General features: G+C 29.7%; 2 protein-coding genes and 1 long non-coding RNA gene across 4 annotated transcripts; 1 reads left to right on the top strand and 2 right to left on the bottom strand.

The window, feature by feature from the left end:
• Window positions 1–242: 242 nt before the first annotated feature.
• LOC139784729 (sulfotransferase 1C4-like) lies at window positions 243–4,195 on the bottom strand. 2 transcript variants are annotated; one of them, XM_071723919.1, is made up of 7 exons: window positions 3,694–3,752; window positions 3,109–3,183; window positions 2,676–2,775; window positions 2,167–2,332; window positions 1,766–1,886; window positions 1,579–1,673; window positions 243–1,250 (listed from the first exon to the last, which is right to left on the bottom strand). In XM_071723919.1, exons 2-7 carry the CDS (start codon window positions 3,131–3,133, stop codon window positions 972–974), a joined length of 786 nt encoding a protein of 261 aa, XP_071580020.1. In that variant the 5' UTR covers window positions 3,134–3,183; window positions 3,694–3,752; the 3' UTR covers window positions 243–971. The 2 variants fall into 2 exon arrangements, with proteins under 2 accessions (XP_071580020.1, XP_071580019.1); XM_071723918.1 differs by lacking the exon at window positions 3,109–3,183 and having other exon boundaries at window positions 3,694–4,195.
• A 4,767-nt stretch (window positions 4,196–8,962) lies between these two features.
• Window positions 8,963–9,845, top strand: LOC139784728 (uncharacterized). The gene is made up of 3 exons (XR_011721660.1): window positions 8,963–9,156; window positions 9,332–9,525; window positions 9,623–9,845. It is a non-coding gene; the product is annotated as an uncharacterized lncRNA (long non-coding RNA).
• A 2,744-nt stretch (window positions 9,846–12,589) lies between these two features.
• LOC139784732 (sulfotransferase 1C4-like) lies at window positions 12,590–17,325 on the bottom strand. The gene is made up of 6 exons (XM_071723920.1): window positions 16,234–17,325; window positions 14,291–14,390; window positions 14,021–14,183; window positions 13,620–13,740; window positions 13,433–13,527; window positions 12,590–13,096 (listed from the first exon to the last, which is right to left on the bottom strand). The coding sequence occupies exons 1-6, from the start codon at window positions 16,439–16,441 to the stop codon at window positions 12,818–12,820; spliced, it is 966 nt and encodes a 321-aa protein (XP_071580021.1). The 5' UTR covers window positions 16,442–17,325; the 3' UTR covers window positions 12,590–12,817.
• Window positions 17,326–18,237: the final 912 nt, after the last annotated feature.

The raw sequence follows: 18,237 nt of genomic DNA, 5'->3' as shown, positions 1-18,237 counted from the left end.
TAACATAAAAAATTAAAAATTGTTCAAAGACTTTTAGAAATAATAATAATACATAAAAATAATATAAAATCTCATTTAAAAGTAAACATATTTCTTGCGCTTGATTTGAAACAGATTATTTCGACATTTCAACGTTAACAGAGTATGTATTAATTTATACTCACAATATAAAAATAGTTTCAGCTAACTATAATAAATAAATGTTAAGCATACACAGGGAAAAATAATAAGAATCCGATACGTATAGAGAATCTGTGTTCATGATATATTATACCTCGTCAAGTTCTTTAACAACGATTGAATAGAAATACATAATATCTTTCAATATTGTGACTGAAATGAGTGATCTACAAAAGTGATACAAACTATTCATACATCATATTCCGAAAAATTAATTTATTTAATATAGACGAAAATATATGCAATGTATAAGATAATAAAAAAAAAGTTATGAACAATATTAAATTTTGAAGATTCAACAGAAATACAATTTTTATTCTATAGATAGTAATAACCACTGTTTAGAGATAAAGCTTCTTATTATAAGGTGACGCCATATTACTTCATGTCTTTTGTTCAAAGTTTTAATATACCTCAAAAACTTTTTTATTTTTAATGTAGAAAAAGTGCTTCAGAGATAAAAGTGGTTTGGTTTGAAAGAAAATATATGATTCCGTAATATGTCATGTAGTAGATATGTCGTCGTTTTAAAAAAATTTAAATGCGACTAATTTCTTGAATAGTACATTAAAAATGGGGCACCCTGTATATATTGTAAAACTAAAGGTATATACAATAATATAAATACAATCGTACAAAATATCAAATCATAAAGCTCAGAATAAAAACCGTACTTTCTACTGATTTTTACATTCTAATGTAAGCTATTATTGTAGTAGCTCTGTCTATTTAAAACATGATTAGATATAGAAAATTCATAAATTGCAACAATTGTTTTTGTCACAACAAATTTAACTTGAAAAAGTCAGGTCCGTATCTTTTAAATTGTACTTGATCCAATCGGTAAATATCTCCTTAATCTCCGATGTGAAAACTTCTTTATTCCAATTATCCGTCGTCTCTTGCCGGATAAACATTTCTGGTGGCATCACGATGTCAGAACTCGACTGATTTACCATTGGATTTCTGCGGAAATATTCTATTCTATGTTCCACTAACTTGACGATCTGCTCGTCAGTGTAATTCTTACCGAAGAATGCAGCGATTTTTTTTATGTTTCCAGATAAATCCTATGCAAAATAAATAAAAACGTTATATAAGTATAGAACAGTAATATCTTTAAATTAGATGTATGTAGTATCCTTAATTATCTACTGTTTTATTATTAAATCCAAATTATATGATCAAATATTATTTAGAAGATTTAAGTTTAATTAATAAAATTTTACTCAGATTAATAATACTTAAAATCCAAAAAATTATAGAAAATTGAAAATATTTATTTCCTCCTATATCTCCTTAGAGAACAAATTGACACATGTCTTATTTAAAAAAAAAAAATTTTATCTTTTATACACAAAACTATGTGCAATAAAGTAGAATTTCCTTCTATCTCACCTTTATCAGATCTTCGTAGAAGAGAAACATCATATTTGCTCTGTGTCTCATCATCCAAGCTTCCTTCACGTGTTCCCAATAAGGACTCCATAGCGCTAAAATTGTCGGAGATTATAAGCTTTCAGAATGATAACTGAGATAAAATAAATTAAGCTGAAAAAACTAATCAACATTTCGTAAAGCTTACTGCGGTTATTCATGAAATTATAACAGAACTGTTCGAAAGATCCCTCATACTGTTTCAAAGATTTCTGGAATTTATACCACGAGACAACCACGTCTCTTGGATTTCTTGCAACGTAGATAATCTAAGAACAAAAATGATCAACGGTTGACTGCAAGTTTTCGTATTCTAATGTATCCCTTTGACCCTTCGACGTATGAAATGAGATAAAGAACAATTAACTCAACTATACATAAATGACAAATGCTTCGATGAATTTAAACTGAAAATCTCAAAGGGACATTTGTTTATGACTTTCAATTTTCTTCTCAGCGTTTATTATATCTCTTTTCTCCTTTCAATACCGTATAGTATATTACATATTATAAATATGCATTCAACTAATGAAATTTTCAATTGCACACCTTGCAAGTACTATTTACGACTGTCGGCAACAGTTCGAGAGGCATGTGACTCTTAAAGAAACGAGGTGAAGGCAGACTATCCATGAATTCGACGCTATATTTCTCCGTATTAATCCTATCAGGAACGTCTTTCGCTGCGATATGGTCGTTCAGTATTGATTCTATCCTAAAAAGAAAAGAATTCTTCCGATATAGTAAAATCTAAGAAAAGAAAATTCATAAAGTATAACAATTTTATTTTTTTATGTAAGAGAAAAATACATGCAGAATTCAGATTTCCTATATTTTTTCATTAAATCCGAAATCAAATCTGATCGGACGAAATTCCTTATGCATTCTAATTAAAAGTATACGACGAAATAAATACTTGGAACCTAAATTTCGTTTCTATTAAGAACTTTATCGGTATTTACGTAAGAAGTATTTTTCCATACCGTCGTAAGAATAGAAAATGTAAATTTATTTCTGCAGTTTTTGCGTAAAAAAACTAAATATATATTATACTGTACTCGTAAAAGAGAAATTTCTCTACTGAATGTATTCGATGTGCCTCGTCGAAATTCATGTCATTCGCCACCAACCGTACAAGTTCCTGTGTCATCGTCGAATCTATATCAATACAGCACGTAAAGTCAATTAACATTTCTGACAAAAGCACGAAATTTCAGAATTCTCATTTACACTTAAGCGCCTAGATCATTTTCAACAATTTTATTATTCGTAATTTCTTTTATTCTTTTCAAAATTTTTATGTTTGAATAACATTGACTTAAGTTTCAATAACAATAACACTTTTTAAAATATCGACCGTTTTATGCAATTTTTGAAATTACAATGTCATTTCAACTATTATATTTTAAAATAATTTAAGATAAAAAGAACTTACAAAACAATTATATAAAGTAAAAGACTAAATTTATTGTATAAAGTATAAAGTATCACTTTTCTGGTAAATTTCAGCTGCCATTTGAGTTTTCTTAACGTTAGGATGATACTTCTTGCTCAAGAACTTCTAAACTAAAAGAAGGTGCGATAATATTTTAGAATTTATTACTTTTAAAATAATATTATATGGAATGTATAACAGCTTTGGAAAAGTTTCGGTCAAACATACAATTTAATATCGCGCACGATTTCTCATACATTAAGCAACATTAATGTAATAACATACAACTTACAAAGTTTTATATAACGTTTTTAGATAATATAAAATAGATTATTTTTATTTTATTGCTGCATATAATATTTTTTTATAATTTCCTATTTTTATGCACTTATTTATATTACAGTGTATATACTTTCCGTTTTTTTTTTTTTCTACAAAAGAGCAAAGTCATGCACACATCTCGTTTGATAAGAAAACAATTCTCTGACTTCTACATTTCAACGTAGTTTTCGACAATAAAATATATTACTTATAAAAATGTTTTATTAGAGTTTGTACTCTAGAGAATCGCTCTTTTAAATTCATATCTATTATACTTCCAAATAATCAACTTCAAAATCTGAACTTTGAAAACAATTTACCTGATCCAGGAAAGCTAATAATCCATGTATCATCCGGACGAGTTTCGAAATAAAATATGCTGTCGCCCTTTTCGACATATTTATATGGCATGACCCATTTATTCTTCTTCTTATCGCGGAAGCCGATTTTAACGAAGCCGCGTTTGTGAAATGGATACCACTTTAATAATTTCGCCGCCAGCTCAGCTTCGAACCACTCTATTTTTAGATCCGCGAAACGCATATTTCGTTAACAGCCTCCTTCTCGTTGATTGTTTGAAATTTCGCTCGAGTGTCTTCGCGGCCGGCACCACACTAACTAACAAGAAGCGAAGCTTTTGCGATGATATGCATACACAGGATCTTTTCCGCTTTACGGATAATCGCGCAGGTTGTTTACATATCGAGGCAGCAAAATCACGTGATTGTCACGTTGACAAGTGGTGATTACCGGTCCTAGACGCTAGACGTATCCAATAACTAACGTTTAAGATACGTGAATATTTTAACGTAATAACAACGTCAATTTAAAAACATTTATAATACGTTTCAAATAGGTCATTTTTAAATTAAAAGATTATACAAATGTCGGATCATTCGATAGATGGCATCCGATAGGATTTGTTTCTCTTTTTTTCTAGACTTTTGAAACAGATCCAGCACACAGTGCTAATGTCACAAATTTTTTAGAAAATGCTTCAGTATGCTCAAAATTATTCAAAAAATATTTTACATAAACTGGAACTCCGAGATTTTGCACAGCATATTACTCTATATGCTATGGAAAACTATATATATATAACAGATAATTTTTTTAATGGATATTTTTTGGCAAAATCACGAGAACTATTACTAAAAAGTATCAGGAACTATAGAACTCGACTGCATGCGACAAGAACTCACTTTTATTTTTGATCTGCTGGAAAATGATATGCCAACTTCACAGACACGAATTTTAAAATAGTCCGTAACAACAAGATTTGCTGCGATATATTCCCCGGCGGGGATTTTATTGTTCACTATTATCTATCTTTCAGATTTCTAACACGCATATAACGTCTGTTCATATTACGAATAGATGCATCTGCATAATCTTCTGCATAGTACGATACATCTCTCACATAAATCTCCCGTATATCTTTTATAACCTGCATCTCAATTTTGTAAGGAAATTGTTATTTCTTAATTATTTAGAGGAAATAGTGCTACGTTCAGTTACACCTATACGCCTCAATCACTATTTAATATTTCTATTTATCATTACATATTTATTGTCAAAATTAAAAGCCAAATAGTAAATATGTAAATCTTTAAATATTAAAGAAGGATAAATATAACAATTAAGTTATTTAGAGTTTAAAACGAAAACAGCAAATTTGGTCAGTAATCTAAACTAGTTGTTATTGCTAAATATAAATTGCTAAATATAAATTGTCGTCTGAATAAATGTCAATAATGTAGTGTCAAACGTTTCGAATTGAAATGAGGTCATCAACAATGTGCCAACAAAAAACAAACGATAATTAGAAACACAAGTCGTTATTATTTATATAATATTAGACACCACAGACACGCGCTTCGTGCGCGCTATTTAGCTTTAACATTATGCTATTACTATTACACTATTAACTCTTTGATACACACAACTGTGAAAATATACGATGACAAATAGGCCAGTCATATTAGACTAATTTAGGGGGGTTACCTTCCAATTAATCTTCACAAGTTGTAACCACCATGAATCGCTTTGATTTAAGGTGCTGTAAGTGAGATTTATTTTGCTTCGCAATGCGCATGCGCATTACAAAGTTATTAACAATATTATCAACAAAAAACGCGATTTTTTTTATTTTTTCTCAAATATCTCGAAAACTAAGCAAGATAGGGTAACTAACTATACATACCTTTTTTGTAGAGCGTAAAATTATCTACAATAATGATCTGAACAACATTTATCGTCAAGTCAGTCGTTTAGCTTGCACGCGCCGTCAAAGTCCGAGACTCGGATCCCAAAAACCCTCGATTTTATCGTTTTTTTTATGTTGCGCCGGTGATTTTTTTTCCGTCATTTAAAATGGAATTAAAAATCCCCAAAAAATCACACATCATCTGAGAACTACAAAGAATACTTTTCATGGTATAAATGATTTTTTAGACCCTTTTTTTTTAGTTTGTAGCTATGTAAGCAAAAAATTTTGATTTTTTGGAATAGTCTTAGTTTTTCGCTGTTTTCAGGCCTTAGAATTTATTTGAGATGATTTTTATCATATGCATCTTGTTGTGGACGAAATTTGCAACAAAAAAGGACCCTTGTATTTTTTTCGTACGACGAACGCTGATTTTTTTATTGACGCGCAAAGTTATCTAATATTGCGCACAGGTCGGATAACGCTTGTTGTACACTAAAATAATTATTTTTTATTAAAATTTACGTAATTTTTCGCATTATTATTGAATCATATTTCAAAGCCGTTTTCAACACATTCTCTCATTTTTACTTATTTATTAACAAATATGTTTATTTAAAAATTATTATAAATAATTAAAAAAACATGTTATATTCGTTGTACTCGTCGTCTCATATCAACTCGAAAAATGTTTTTAAAAAATTTATTTATATTATTTACAACATTTATAAATAGTCAAAAGATGCACTGTATGTTTGAATAAATGTTTTAAATATGAATAAATTTTTTAAAAACATTTTTCGAGTTGAAATGAGACGATGAGTACAACGAATATAACATGTTTTTCTAATTGTTTATAATAATTTTTAAATAAACAATTTGTTAATAAATAAGTAAAAATGAGAGAATGTGTTGAAAACGGCTTTGAAATATGGTTCAATAATAATGCGAAAAATTACGTAAATTTTAATAAAAAATAATTATTTTAGTGTAAAACAAGCGTTATCCGACCTGTGCGCAATATTAGATAACTTTGCGCGTCAATAAAAAAATCAGCGTTCGTCGTACGAAAAAAATACAAGGGTCCTTTTTGTTGCAAATTTCGTCCACAACAAGATGCATATGATAAAAATCGTCTCAAATAAATTCTAAGGCCTGAAAACAGCGAAAAACTAAGACTATTCCAAAAAATCAAAATTTTTTGCTTATACAGCTACAAACTAAAGAAAAAGGGTCTAAAAAATCATTTACACCATGAAAAGTATTCTTTGTAGTTCTCAGATGATGTGTGATTTTTTGGGGATTTTTAATTCCATTTTAAATGACGGAAAAAAATCACCGGCGCAACATAAAAAAAACGATAAAATCGAGGGTTTTTGGGATCCGAGTCTCGGACTTTGACGGCGCGTGCAAGCTAAACGACTGACTTGACGATAAATGTTGTTCAGATCATTATTGTAGATAATTTTACGCTCTACAAAAAAGGTATGTATAGTTAGTTACCCTATCTTGCTTAGTTTTCGAGATATTTGAGAAAAAATAAAAAAAATCGCGTTTTTTGTTGATAATATTGTTAATAACTTTGTAATGCGCATGCGCATTGCGAAGCAAGATAAATCTCACTTACAGCACCTTAAATCAAAGCGATTCATGGTGGTTGCAACCTGTGAAGATTAATTGGAAGGTTCGATGTCTAATATGACTGGCCTAAAATGCTCATGAAGTAAGCGCAGCGAGAGATTTAATCGGCATCGCGGAAAAGCGACAGCAACAAACTTCGATAGATTCGAGTATAGACTTTACATGGCTTTTTTAGATATGATGATTATATTTAATTATAATTATATAAATAGGAACGCAATTTGGGATGTATACGACAAAATAATGTATGTGATATGATTTTATTTCTTGAAATTGTTTCTTAGCACTAATTAAAAAATTTATGTGCTACTATATTACAATCCATTAATTCCACTCAAGTTTTGAAAATGATTCAGCATCTTGATTCTCAATTTCCATTAGAGAGAAGCATCCATTTATTCTTACATTACTGATAAAATAATGACGTCAATATAATCCACAATTCCGAGTTTTATATGCCTGAAATAAATTATTTTGATGTTCACCAGCAACATACAGTAATAAATTGTCATATTATTGCAATGTAACGAGATATAATTATAAAATAATTGCTCACCAAGTTATAGTCAATTAACGACGAAATTCAATTAATCAAATATATGGTCTAATGCGGTTTGTCAGGTAATTCTATTTCTGGGTGAATATGTTCGATGTGTCTCTCTAACCAAAGGTGCGTATCTGCCGCTGGTACAGTTAAAATTTGCGTGCAAAGTTTGCACTGTAGGGTCCTAAATTCCTCAAAATATTTCCAGATAGACGACTCCGAACCTTCAGATTGTTCCATTTTCTCGAGATCACAGACTAGAAAATTTACTTTTGTAATATAGAAACATTATTGCTTTTAATGAGTTACTTTGTATATTACACTTGTGAACTGATTCTGTTCAATTAATTATGCGTCGTCACTTACAAATGCCGTTAATTTGAAAGATAGATATGTTAATGTCTCGAACGATAATAAACGAATGGTTAGAATGTCAATCTCTGGGGATCGGTCCGGTCGGTTGTGTGTCTTGAAACGAGGTCAAAATTACAAAAGTAAACAGATTTACTAGAGGCAGATTTACTAGAGGACCAATAAAATCTTAGATACACTAGTGAATTCCCTTACTTTTATAATTTTCATCTCGTTTCAAGCCTTGGCCAAAATTATTAGGCATCCATTAAAATAAAGTTTTTTTTTTTCAAAATAACATTTATTTTTAAAAGAAATAAAAAATAAACATATAAACGCGTTTATAATAATAAACACCGTAGTAAAAAACTTTTAATCAATAAAAGTCTTTTCTAGTATTAGATTCAGTACAGAATAATGATTACGAAAGTACCTAATAATTTTGGCCGAGGCTGTAACGTAGACCGGTACTTATAGTCGGTTCTTATTTTAAGACCGTCTTAAGTAATGTCTTAAGATGTTAATACGGCCCTGTGATTGGTTCATGACATCTTAAGATTGTACTTAAAATGGTCTTAAATATAAGAACCAACTATGAATACCGGCCATAATCGACTCCCTGATGCTATCCATCTATTTTTTTCTTAAAAAGACCGTGTTAAATCGATAGTCGAATTAATTGTTGCCCCTTTTCCGCCAGCCGCTCACAAAGTAAGCGCAATTAAGAGAATCAATCAGCATCGCTGAAAAGCGACAACAATAAACTTCGATAGATTCGAGTATCGATTAAATTGCAATAAGAGAACCAATCAGCGTCGCGAAAAAAAGACAACAATATACTTCGATAGATTCGAATATCGGTTAAATCGACCTAACCTAACCTAACACAACCGACCGGACCACCGACCCCCAGAGATTGACATTGTAACCAGTCGTTTATTATCGTTCGAGATATTAACATCTATCTTTCAAATTAACGGCATTTGTAGTGACGACGCATAATTAATTAAACAGAATCAGTACACAAGTGTAATATACAAAGTAAGTCATTAAAAGCAATAATAATTAATGATTTGTCTCTCGTTGAAGATATCAAAATCTCGGGTATACTCGCAACTCGTCGGCTATAAAGATACACGCGGGGCGGTCTCGCTCTGCGCGTGCATTATACTTGGCGCGAGACACTATTTCTATATTACAAAAATAAATTTTTTAGTCTGTGATCTCGAGAAAATGGAACAATCAGGATGTTCGGAGTCGTCTGTCTGGAAACATTTTATGGAATTCAAGACCATAAAGTGCTCACTTTGCTCTAAACTTTTAACTGTACCAACGGCAAATGTGTACTATTATTTAAAGAGACACATAGACATTTGTCATCCTGATAACCCAGACAGTAGTAGTAACTTGGTGAGCAATTATTGTATAATTGTATCTCGTTACATTGCAATAATATAATAATTTATTATTGTTTATTTCTGGTAAACATCAAAACGATTTATTTCAGGCACATGATCGAAACTCGGAATAGTGGATTATATTGACGTCATTACTTTATCAGTAATGTAAGAATAAACAGATGCTTCTCTCTAATGGAAATTGAGAATCAGAATGCTGAATTATTTTTAAAATTTTGAGTGGAATTAATGGATTGTAATACAGTGGCACATAAATTTTTTAATTAGTTCTAAAAAACAATTTCAAGAAATAAAGTCATATCACATACGTTATTTTGTCGATCTTCTTGTAGAGACTATAGAGACCCTCGTCATCTTCATCAATTTGTATCATACGTTTAATGTCAAAATGCCTTGTTTCCAACTATTTCAGTTGATCTCATATAATTGCTGAAGTTTTACTATATACGTCATCGAGAGCTGTCTTTCATTAATACAGTAATTTTGACATTGGTAGGTACGTACATCTATTATATCTAGTTATTCGTTGAGTACTCATTTTTGATTACTTTATGAGTCTATTTTACTCTAATTTTTTATACATAAATCTTTATAATTCTGTGTATGTAATTTCCTTATGACCTTACCTATTGTTACGCTATGCTACTATTATATAAATTCAAATGTCGTTTAGTTTCAGTTCTCAATCTTCCAAGGTAGTAGAATCGTGATATTTCTAACATTAAGAACTTGTTGTAATGAGATATACATTTACCAAAATTAATTGCTACGTAGAATTACACTTATTCCCAACATAGATTTAATATATAAGGAAAGTTATTAAAAATAAAATACACCTATGTGTCTCGCTTTGAAAATATAGCACGGTATTTAAAACATGATTTTAAGGAACGAGCATAACGAACATAGTTACGTTCCATCAATATTACTTTTCAAAGTTGTCGAGGTCAACAATGTTTTCTTTAAAATCAAACTATATATAATTACCATTATATCTACTTTTGTTAAATTGTTAATTAAAATAATTGAGAATTTCGAGTTTATACTGTATTATAATTTCATTTTGTGATAATCTAAAACCCAGATACTTTATATCGAATAAGGACCTTATTTGTAAATTAAAATATATTTCATGTTGATTAAAAAGTTAATAGTATAAAGGAAAAGATCTAATACACCAGAATGTAATGCAGAACGAAGAAGCAAAAATATTTAGATTAAATATATATTTAATAAAACTGAGACATTAGTTAGAGTATTTAATAAAATTGACATTTTATATAAACACTCATTAATAATTATTTAATCAACAAACATTTCTAAATTAATTAATAGTTTTTACTTAAAGCAAGAAATTAAAGTTTGTAGTGATGGTATTTGATATCGCAAATTAGAGAGATATTAGCAACACTATACGTAAGGATCACTATTGAAAACTGCAGTGCCAATATTGCACCGTAAATTATAATACCTTTTTCAAAAAAAGTAAGAAAGGTGCCAAGTACACGCGCAATGTATGTCGTAAATCTAATTCAAGGGGTAGCATTTTTAATTCTTCTTAATAAAATTATTGTGTTACATAGTTGCGTTTTCTAACTCAACCCAAGTGATATGTATTTTTTGAAAAATGCATGAAATATTTTTAAATTGCGCCAATTACGTATGTATTACCTCAAGCACTTTTAAATAAATTGAAGTGTTACGTATCTTTGTATTCCCATTTGAGAATTTCTTTTCACGTTGGAGAGAAAAAGAGAAAAGATGAATACACAATTTAATGTCTCTCAAAATTGTAAGCAAATTACATGTAAGTCGATGAGATTTTGAAATCGCGATGTGAGATGTATTCGCATTATAACATAATTTAGAAAGTAATTATCAGTAATTATCTGTCCATATTGTTTCAATAAAAGAATAAATGGTGCGCAAAATCTGCTTTAACAACTGATTATAACGTCGATTATTTAATTGCTCTAATTAATAATTACTCATTGTCAGTGTAACAATTAAAATCTCTAGAATAAGTGAGTTGTATCGAGATTATAAAACAAAATAAAAAATGGGCGTTAAAGCCTGCTCATCGGAGAATATTTAAAATGTAATAATTAATAAAATTACATATTTAGATTTTAATTATGAAAATAATTATAAATAATTATTTATAATTATAAATAATTATAAATAATTATAAATAATTATAAGTAATTATAAATACTAGTCGGCGTACCACATTCAATATACAGATCTTTTTTTGATAAAATTATTGAACTTATCGTTATCGTTTACTCAATGTGGTGATAATGTGATAGCCTCTTGCGATTCCATAAACCCCATAAAGCTCATAAATAAAATATTGAACTATATTGGTTATCAATTTGTACAGAATACATATAATCAAAAATAGTATTAAACAATTGCGAAAAGCACCTAACATCTATCTAGTTAAATTATATCATATATTAATCATATTAAATAATAATAAATTAAATATAATAATCGGAAAGATTCCGTTTTAAAACGCAGATCACGGTGGTTTACAAAATAACGAAACTTATAAAACTAATTTATCTATTAACTTTTCTGTTCGCAGTTATTCTCATGGCAGAAATTTTAATAAGCTCCATACAAATTAATAAGTAGGTATTAATGATATTTAAAAAATATAAACTAAACATCTTATTGTTAGCGGTATTCGCGGGAAGCAGTTATAATTCTTGAAAATTCATTATCCTACAATGAATTCATTGTCCTCTTGTTCTTTTTGTTTGAAGAGACAAATCAAGCGATTCCTGACAAATTTCACATTCCACCGATTCGTTTCTCTTAAAAAAAGTTATTGGTTTTGTCGAGACAAATCACACAATATGTATTAGTTTAGGGCTTATTTAATTTTTTTATGAGCTGCACAAATTTTTTAATTTTGAAATATTAATGTTCCATGTCGAGAGGTACTTATGATGTGAGTTCTTCCTCTACTCCGTTCAGCGAGAGATCGACCACGGTCTGCGTATAGACGGGCAAAATATTCAAGCAATGTGAATAAAAGCAAGAAAAACTTATTGTTATAAATTATATATAATCTTTACGCTATAATTATAAATATATGATATTATAATATAATATAGCTTATATTTTGTGCGAATTGTGTGCGTGCATGTTTAAAGATGTAAAGTGAGCTTTACAATTCTTTTGTTGAAAAACTTTTAATACTAGTCTTGTCTATTTAAAACACACTTGAAAAAAAATTTTAAACTGCAACAACAATTGCTTCTATCGCAATGAATTTAACTTGGAAAAGCCAAATTCGTATCTTTTAAATTATCCTTGATCCATTTGCTAAATCTCTCCTCGATCTCCGGTGTAAACACTTTTTTCCAACCACCCGTCGTTCCTTGCCGGATAAACATTTCTGGTGGCATCACGATGTCAGAAGTCGGTTGATTTACCATCGGATTCTTGCGGAAATTCTCTATTCTTATATGATCCACTAACTTGACGATCTGCTCGTCATTGTAATGCTTATCAAAGAATGCAGCAATTTTTTTTATGTTTCCAGATAAATCCTGTGCAAAATAGATAAAAACGTTACGTATAGAACAGTAATATCTTTAAATTAGATGTATGTAGTATTTTTAATTATCTGCTGTATTTTTATTGTTAAATCCAAATAATATGATCAAGTATTATATAGAAGATTTAAGTTTAATTTTACTTATGTATTTTAAATAGAATTTTACTCATATTTCTAATACTTAAAATCTCAAAAATTATTAAAAATTAAAAATATTTAATTCCTCCTATTGTTTTAGAGAACAAATTAACACATGTAATAATTAAAAAAAACTTCTTTATCTTTTATATGAAACAACGCACTAAAGTAGAATTTCCTTTTATCTCACCTCTATCAGATCTTCGTAGAAGAGAAACATCATATTTGCTCTGTGTCTTATCATCCACGCTTCCTTCACGTGTTCCCAATAAGGACTCCATAGCGCTGAAATTGTCGGAGATTATAGGCTTTCAAAATAATAACTGAGATAAAATAAATTAAACTGAAAAGACTAATCAACATTTCGTAAAGCTTACTGTGGTTATTCATGAAATTATTACAGAACTGTTCGAAAGATCCCTCATACTGTTTCAAAGATTTCTGGAATTTATACCACGAGACAACTACGTCTCTTGGATTTCTTGCAACGTAGATAATCTAAGAACAAAAATGATCACCGGTTGACTGGAAGTTTTCATATTCTAATGTATCCCTTCGACCCTTCGACGTATGAAATGAGATAAAGAACAATTAACTCAACTATACATAAATGACAAATGCTTCGACGAATTTAAAATGAAAATCTCGAAGGGGCATTGTTTACGCCTTTTAATTTTCTTCTCAACGTTTATTATATCTTTTCTCCTTTTAAAAATATATACCGTTTATATATTATAAATATGCATTCAACTAATGAAATATTCAATTGCAAACACACCTTGCAAGTACTATTTACGACTGTCGGCAACAGTTCGAGAGGCATGTGGCTCTTAATGAAACGCGGCGAGGGCTGATTTTTCACTAATTCGACGCTATTTTTCTCCGTATTAATCCTACCAGTAACGTCTTTCGCGATATAGTCGTCGAACAAAGCTCCCATCCTAAAAAATAATAATTTTTCTTTACTTCTGCAGTCGTTGTGAAAAAAAAGATATACTTATATGTATATATTATATATGCATATATGTGTATGTATATTATACTGTACTCTACAAAGGGAAATCTCTCTACTAAATATCTTCGATGTGCCTCATCGAAATTCATGTCATTCGCCACCAACCATACAATTTCCTGAGTCATCGTCGTACCTAGTCAACACAGCACGTAAATTCAATTAATATTTGACAATAGCAAAAAATTGAAAAATTTCTTATTCCACACCTAACCACCTGGATCTGGATCACTTTTAAGAATTTCATTATTCACAATTTTTTTTTTAATTTTTGTGTTTGGATAACATTGACTCAGGTTTCATTAACAAAGAGACTTTTTAAAATATCGACTGCTTTATGCAATTTTCGAAGTTACAATGTTATTTAAAACATTACATTTTTAAATAATTTGAGGTAAAAGGAATTGGCGAAAATAAATTTATTGTTAAATAAAATATCCTTTTTATGATAAATTTCCATTTAAATTCTTTCAATGTTATATCTTCTTGCTTAAGAAGATTTTTCAAAACTTGCTTCTAAAGGACCACGCACTAATTATATGAAAAAAGTGGCCGTGGTTAAAATCGACCAAAACTATGGAAAAGTGTAGTTTGTGTGATGCCGATCAAAAGTTCAAATGGGCACAACCCTCAAAATATGCTAGTTTTTAAACTACGAGCCCATAAGGTAATATTGGTGGTATTAAACGTACACATATTATACATAGTATACCCACTCTTAGCGTTACCCAAGATTAACCAGCGTGGAGGTGGTGAGTGTCTGATCTCCTTTTTTTGTTCTTGTTTTTTTGTTTTTTGTTTTTTATTTTTTTAATATTTGTTGTTTTTTTTTATATTTTATATTTTTTGTTTTTTTTTTCTTTTTATCTCATAGTGTTTTTCTATTGTCTCAAATCAAGGAGTTGAAAAACACTATGAAATAAAAAGAAAAAAAAACAAAAAATATAAAATATAAAAAAACAAACATATTTAAAAAATAAAAAACAAAAACAAAAAAGTAAGAACAAAAAAGGAGATCAGACACTCACCACCTCCACGCTGGTTGATCTTAGGTAACGCTAAGAGTGGGTATACTATGTATAATATGTGTACGTTTTATACCACCAATATTACCTTTATAGGCTCGTAGCTTAAAAACTAGCATATTTTGAGGGTTGTGCCCATTTGAACTTTTGATCGGCATCACACAAACTACTCTTTTCCATAGTTTTGGTCGATTTTAACCGCGGCCACTTTTTTCATATAATTAGTGCGTGGTCCTTTGCTCCTAAACTTGCTTCTAAACTAAAAGAAGAGTTAGAACAATATTCTAGAATTTATTTACTTTTGAAGTAAAATTACGTGGAATGTATGGTAAAAGGAAGGAGATTATGTGGAATAAAATGATGTTATATGTGGGATGATAGTTTTGGGCTGCGTTCCAGAACCACGCTCTTAACGCTCGAGCGTCGTTCTATCTTTGTTACTTACAGAAAGTTGAACAAGGACAGCGGGCACGCTCTTTGCCCTAAGAGTGTGGTTTTGGAAAGCAGTCTTGGAAAAGTTTCGATTAAAGGTACAATTTAATGTTGTGCACAATTTATCATACAGCAAGCGATATTTGGTGTTATAACGGACAATTTGTAAAGCTGTATATGATGTTTCAGATAATATAAAAAAGATTATTTCAATTATTATTACACATAACATTTTTATTATTATGAGCTTTATGATTTTATATTTTGTACGTTGTATTAGGTATTTATATTATTGTGTATACGTTCAGGTTCTTTCTTCTACAAAGAAAACAAGGTCATGTACACATCGTTTGATAAGAAAACAGTTCTATATTCCATCGTATACTTCGATAATAAAATATATTACGTATAAAAATGTTTTATTACAGTTTGTGCTTTAGAATCGCTCTTTTAAATTCATTATACCTACTTCCAAGTATAATATACAAGTTTCAAGATCTATAAACTTTGAAAACGATTTACCTGATCTAGGATATGTAACGACCCATGTATCATCCGGACGAATTTCGAAATTATATATGTTGTCGCCTTCCTCGACATATTTATATGGCAAAAACCATTTTTTCTCACATATTTTAATGAAACCGCGTTTGTAAGACGGATACCATTTTGATAAATCAGCCGCCAGCTCATTCTTGACGCATTTCATTTTCAGATCCTTGAAAGACATGTTTCGTTAAAAGTTTCCTCCTCGTTGTTTGAAATATGTCTTTCGAGTGTCTTCGCGGCCGGTACCACACTAACTAACAAGAAGCGGAGCTTTTGTGAAGTATACAGCGACAGTAAGGTGCTTTAATTCGCTAAGTCACAGTAGTAGACTGACTTACCGACTGCTCGATAATGATCAACACGGGCGCGCGATTCATAGGCCATGTATTCATAGTCGGTTCTTATTTCAAGACCGTCTCAAGTAATGTCTTAAGATGCTAATACGGCTCTGTGATTGGTTCATGACATCTTAAGATTGAACTTAAGACGATCTTAAATATAAGAACCGACTATAAATACTAGCCTAGAAGCATAAGAATTAACTAGATCTCTCTTTTATTTCATGTTGCACTTTTTTTGCTAAATAGATTAATTACACAGGCCAACAAGAAAAAATGTTTGTCAAGTAACTTTAATCAGAATGAGTGTTTTTTATAGATTTTTAATCACAAAAAACAGTCCCCGCTGTTTAAATTGCTCCATCACGTAAAGTTTTAAAGTTAATTATTTTGAATTTCTTAAATAACGAATCAGCGATTCATAGAGAAAAAAGTATAATGAGTTTACGTGTCTGGCGCCCAACTATTGATTCGTGTGTAAATTTCGGATGCGAGGGATCCGCTCGAGAGACCTTCCATGCTTCTCTGCTTACCCTCTCCTTTTGATCGTCGGAAAAGACGTGACAAAATTTGACATTTCAGCTATTATGCACGTGACATGTAACACACATCTTGTATTAAATCCTATTTCTTATACTAAAATACGCCTACACAACTGCCTTGACCATCCCATCCCTTTACAAATACCTAATATAATTCCACTTCCTTTTAATTAAAAATAATTTTAGTGCCATAAATTTTAATGTATATTTTTTAAAATTTTATATTTATATTGTTTAAATTATTACATATTATTATAGATATTATATAAAATCATAATTTATAAATTATTTATAAATTAATTTCATATAATTATTATTTGATATTTTTTATATACAAAGCTGTATATAAATAAACACTGCACAAATTTAAATAATGAAATTGTTTTATTTACACTTAAATTATATCTACAGCTTAGTTATGCTTGATACAATTATAATCTTTGAAAATTCATTATCCTGCAATATATAAAATGTTACACAAAAATGGACACATAATTATCATTATTTTTTTTGTTAGAAAGGTACACAGAATTACAAAAATTTGCATAATAAACTTTTAAAGTATAATAAAATGGAAAAGCCGTAAGTATATACTTTTGCTAAAAAAATTTATAATATAAACTAAAGTTATATAAATTTTACACAAAGTAAATGGGAAATCCTATCTAATTTTGTGTAAAAAGTCAATATTGGTACATATTGAATTCGTAATATATTCTCCCTCTTCAGTTGTGTCATATATGCTAGGTGAATAATTACTCGTCATTAGCGTCTATTTCGTCTTTCGTTGGTTTACGTGAGTCGGCACCTTTGATCGTTGATAAAATTCCTTCGGAATCCGCAACATTGTTATCCATTGATCTTATGTTAGTCGCGTTCTGCACTTATACATAGTAGAATGATTAAGCAAGAAAACATTAGCCGTTTTGCATTTATATATAAAATAATTAAACAAAAACATTAGTCATTTTGCATTTATATATAGAATGATTAAATAGAGAAAAATTAGTATTTGAAAGATTACAGTTATGCATACTACAAATCTGTTAAGACAAATTATCACTCTCAGATTTTAAATACTTATTTGCATAATTCTA

The sequence above is a fragment of the Temnothorax nylanderi genome, unplaced genomic scaffold (genome assembly GCF_030848795.1).
Source record: "Temnothorax nylanderi isolate EJ_2023f unplaced genomic scaffold, tnyl_v1.0 TNYL_tig0666_pilon, whole genome shotgun sequence".
NCBI lineage: Eukaryota > Metazoa > Arthropoda > Insecta > Hymenoptera > Formicidae > Temnothorax > Temnothorax nylanderi.
Note: the sequence above shows the minus strand (reverse complement) of the source record. Positions and strands in the feature narration are given on the sequence as shown.

Coding starts and splice junctions, on each gene's coding strand:
- LOC139784729 (XM_071723918.1), bottom strand. CDS start 3,916: ATGCGTTTCGCGGATCTAAAAATAGAGTGGTTCGAAGCTGAGCTGGCG. Junction 2,776..3,693: donor TATTAGCTTTCCTGGATCAG/GTAAATTGTTTT, acceptor GTATTGATATAG/ATTCGACGATGACACAGGAA. Junction 1,887..2,166: donor TCGTAAATAGTACTTGCAAG/GTGTGCAATTGA, acceptor TTTTGTTCTTAG/ATTATCTACGTTGCAAGAAA.
- LOC139784732 (XM_071723920.1), bottom strand. CDS start 16,441: ATGTCTTTCAAGGATCTGAAAATGAAATGCGTCAAGAATGAGCTGGCG. Junction 14,391..16,233: donor CGTTACATATCCTAGATCAG/GTAAATCGTTTT, acceptor TGTGTTGACTAG/GTACGACGATGACTCAGGAA. Junction 13,528..13,619: donor TAATTTCATGAATAACCACA/GTAAGCTTTACG, acceptor CGACAATTTCAG/CGCTATGGAGTCCTTATTGG.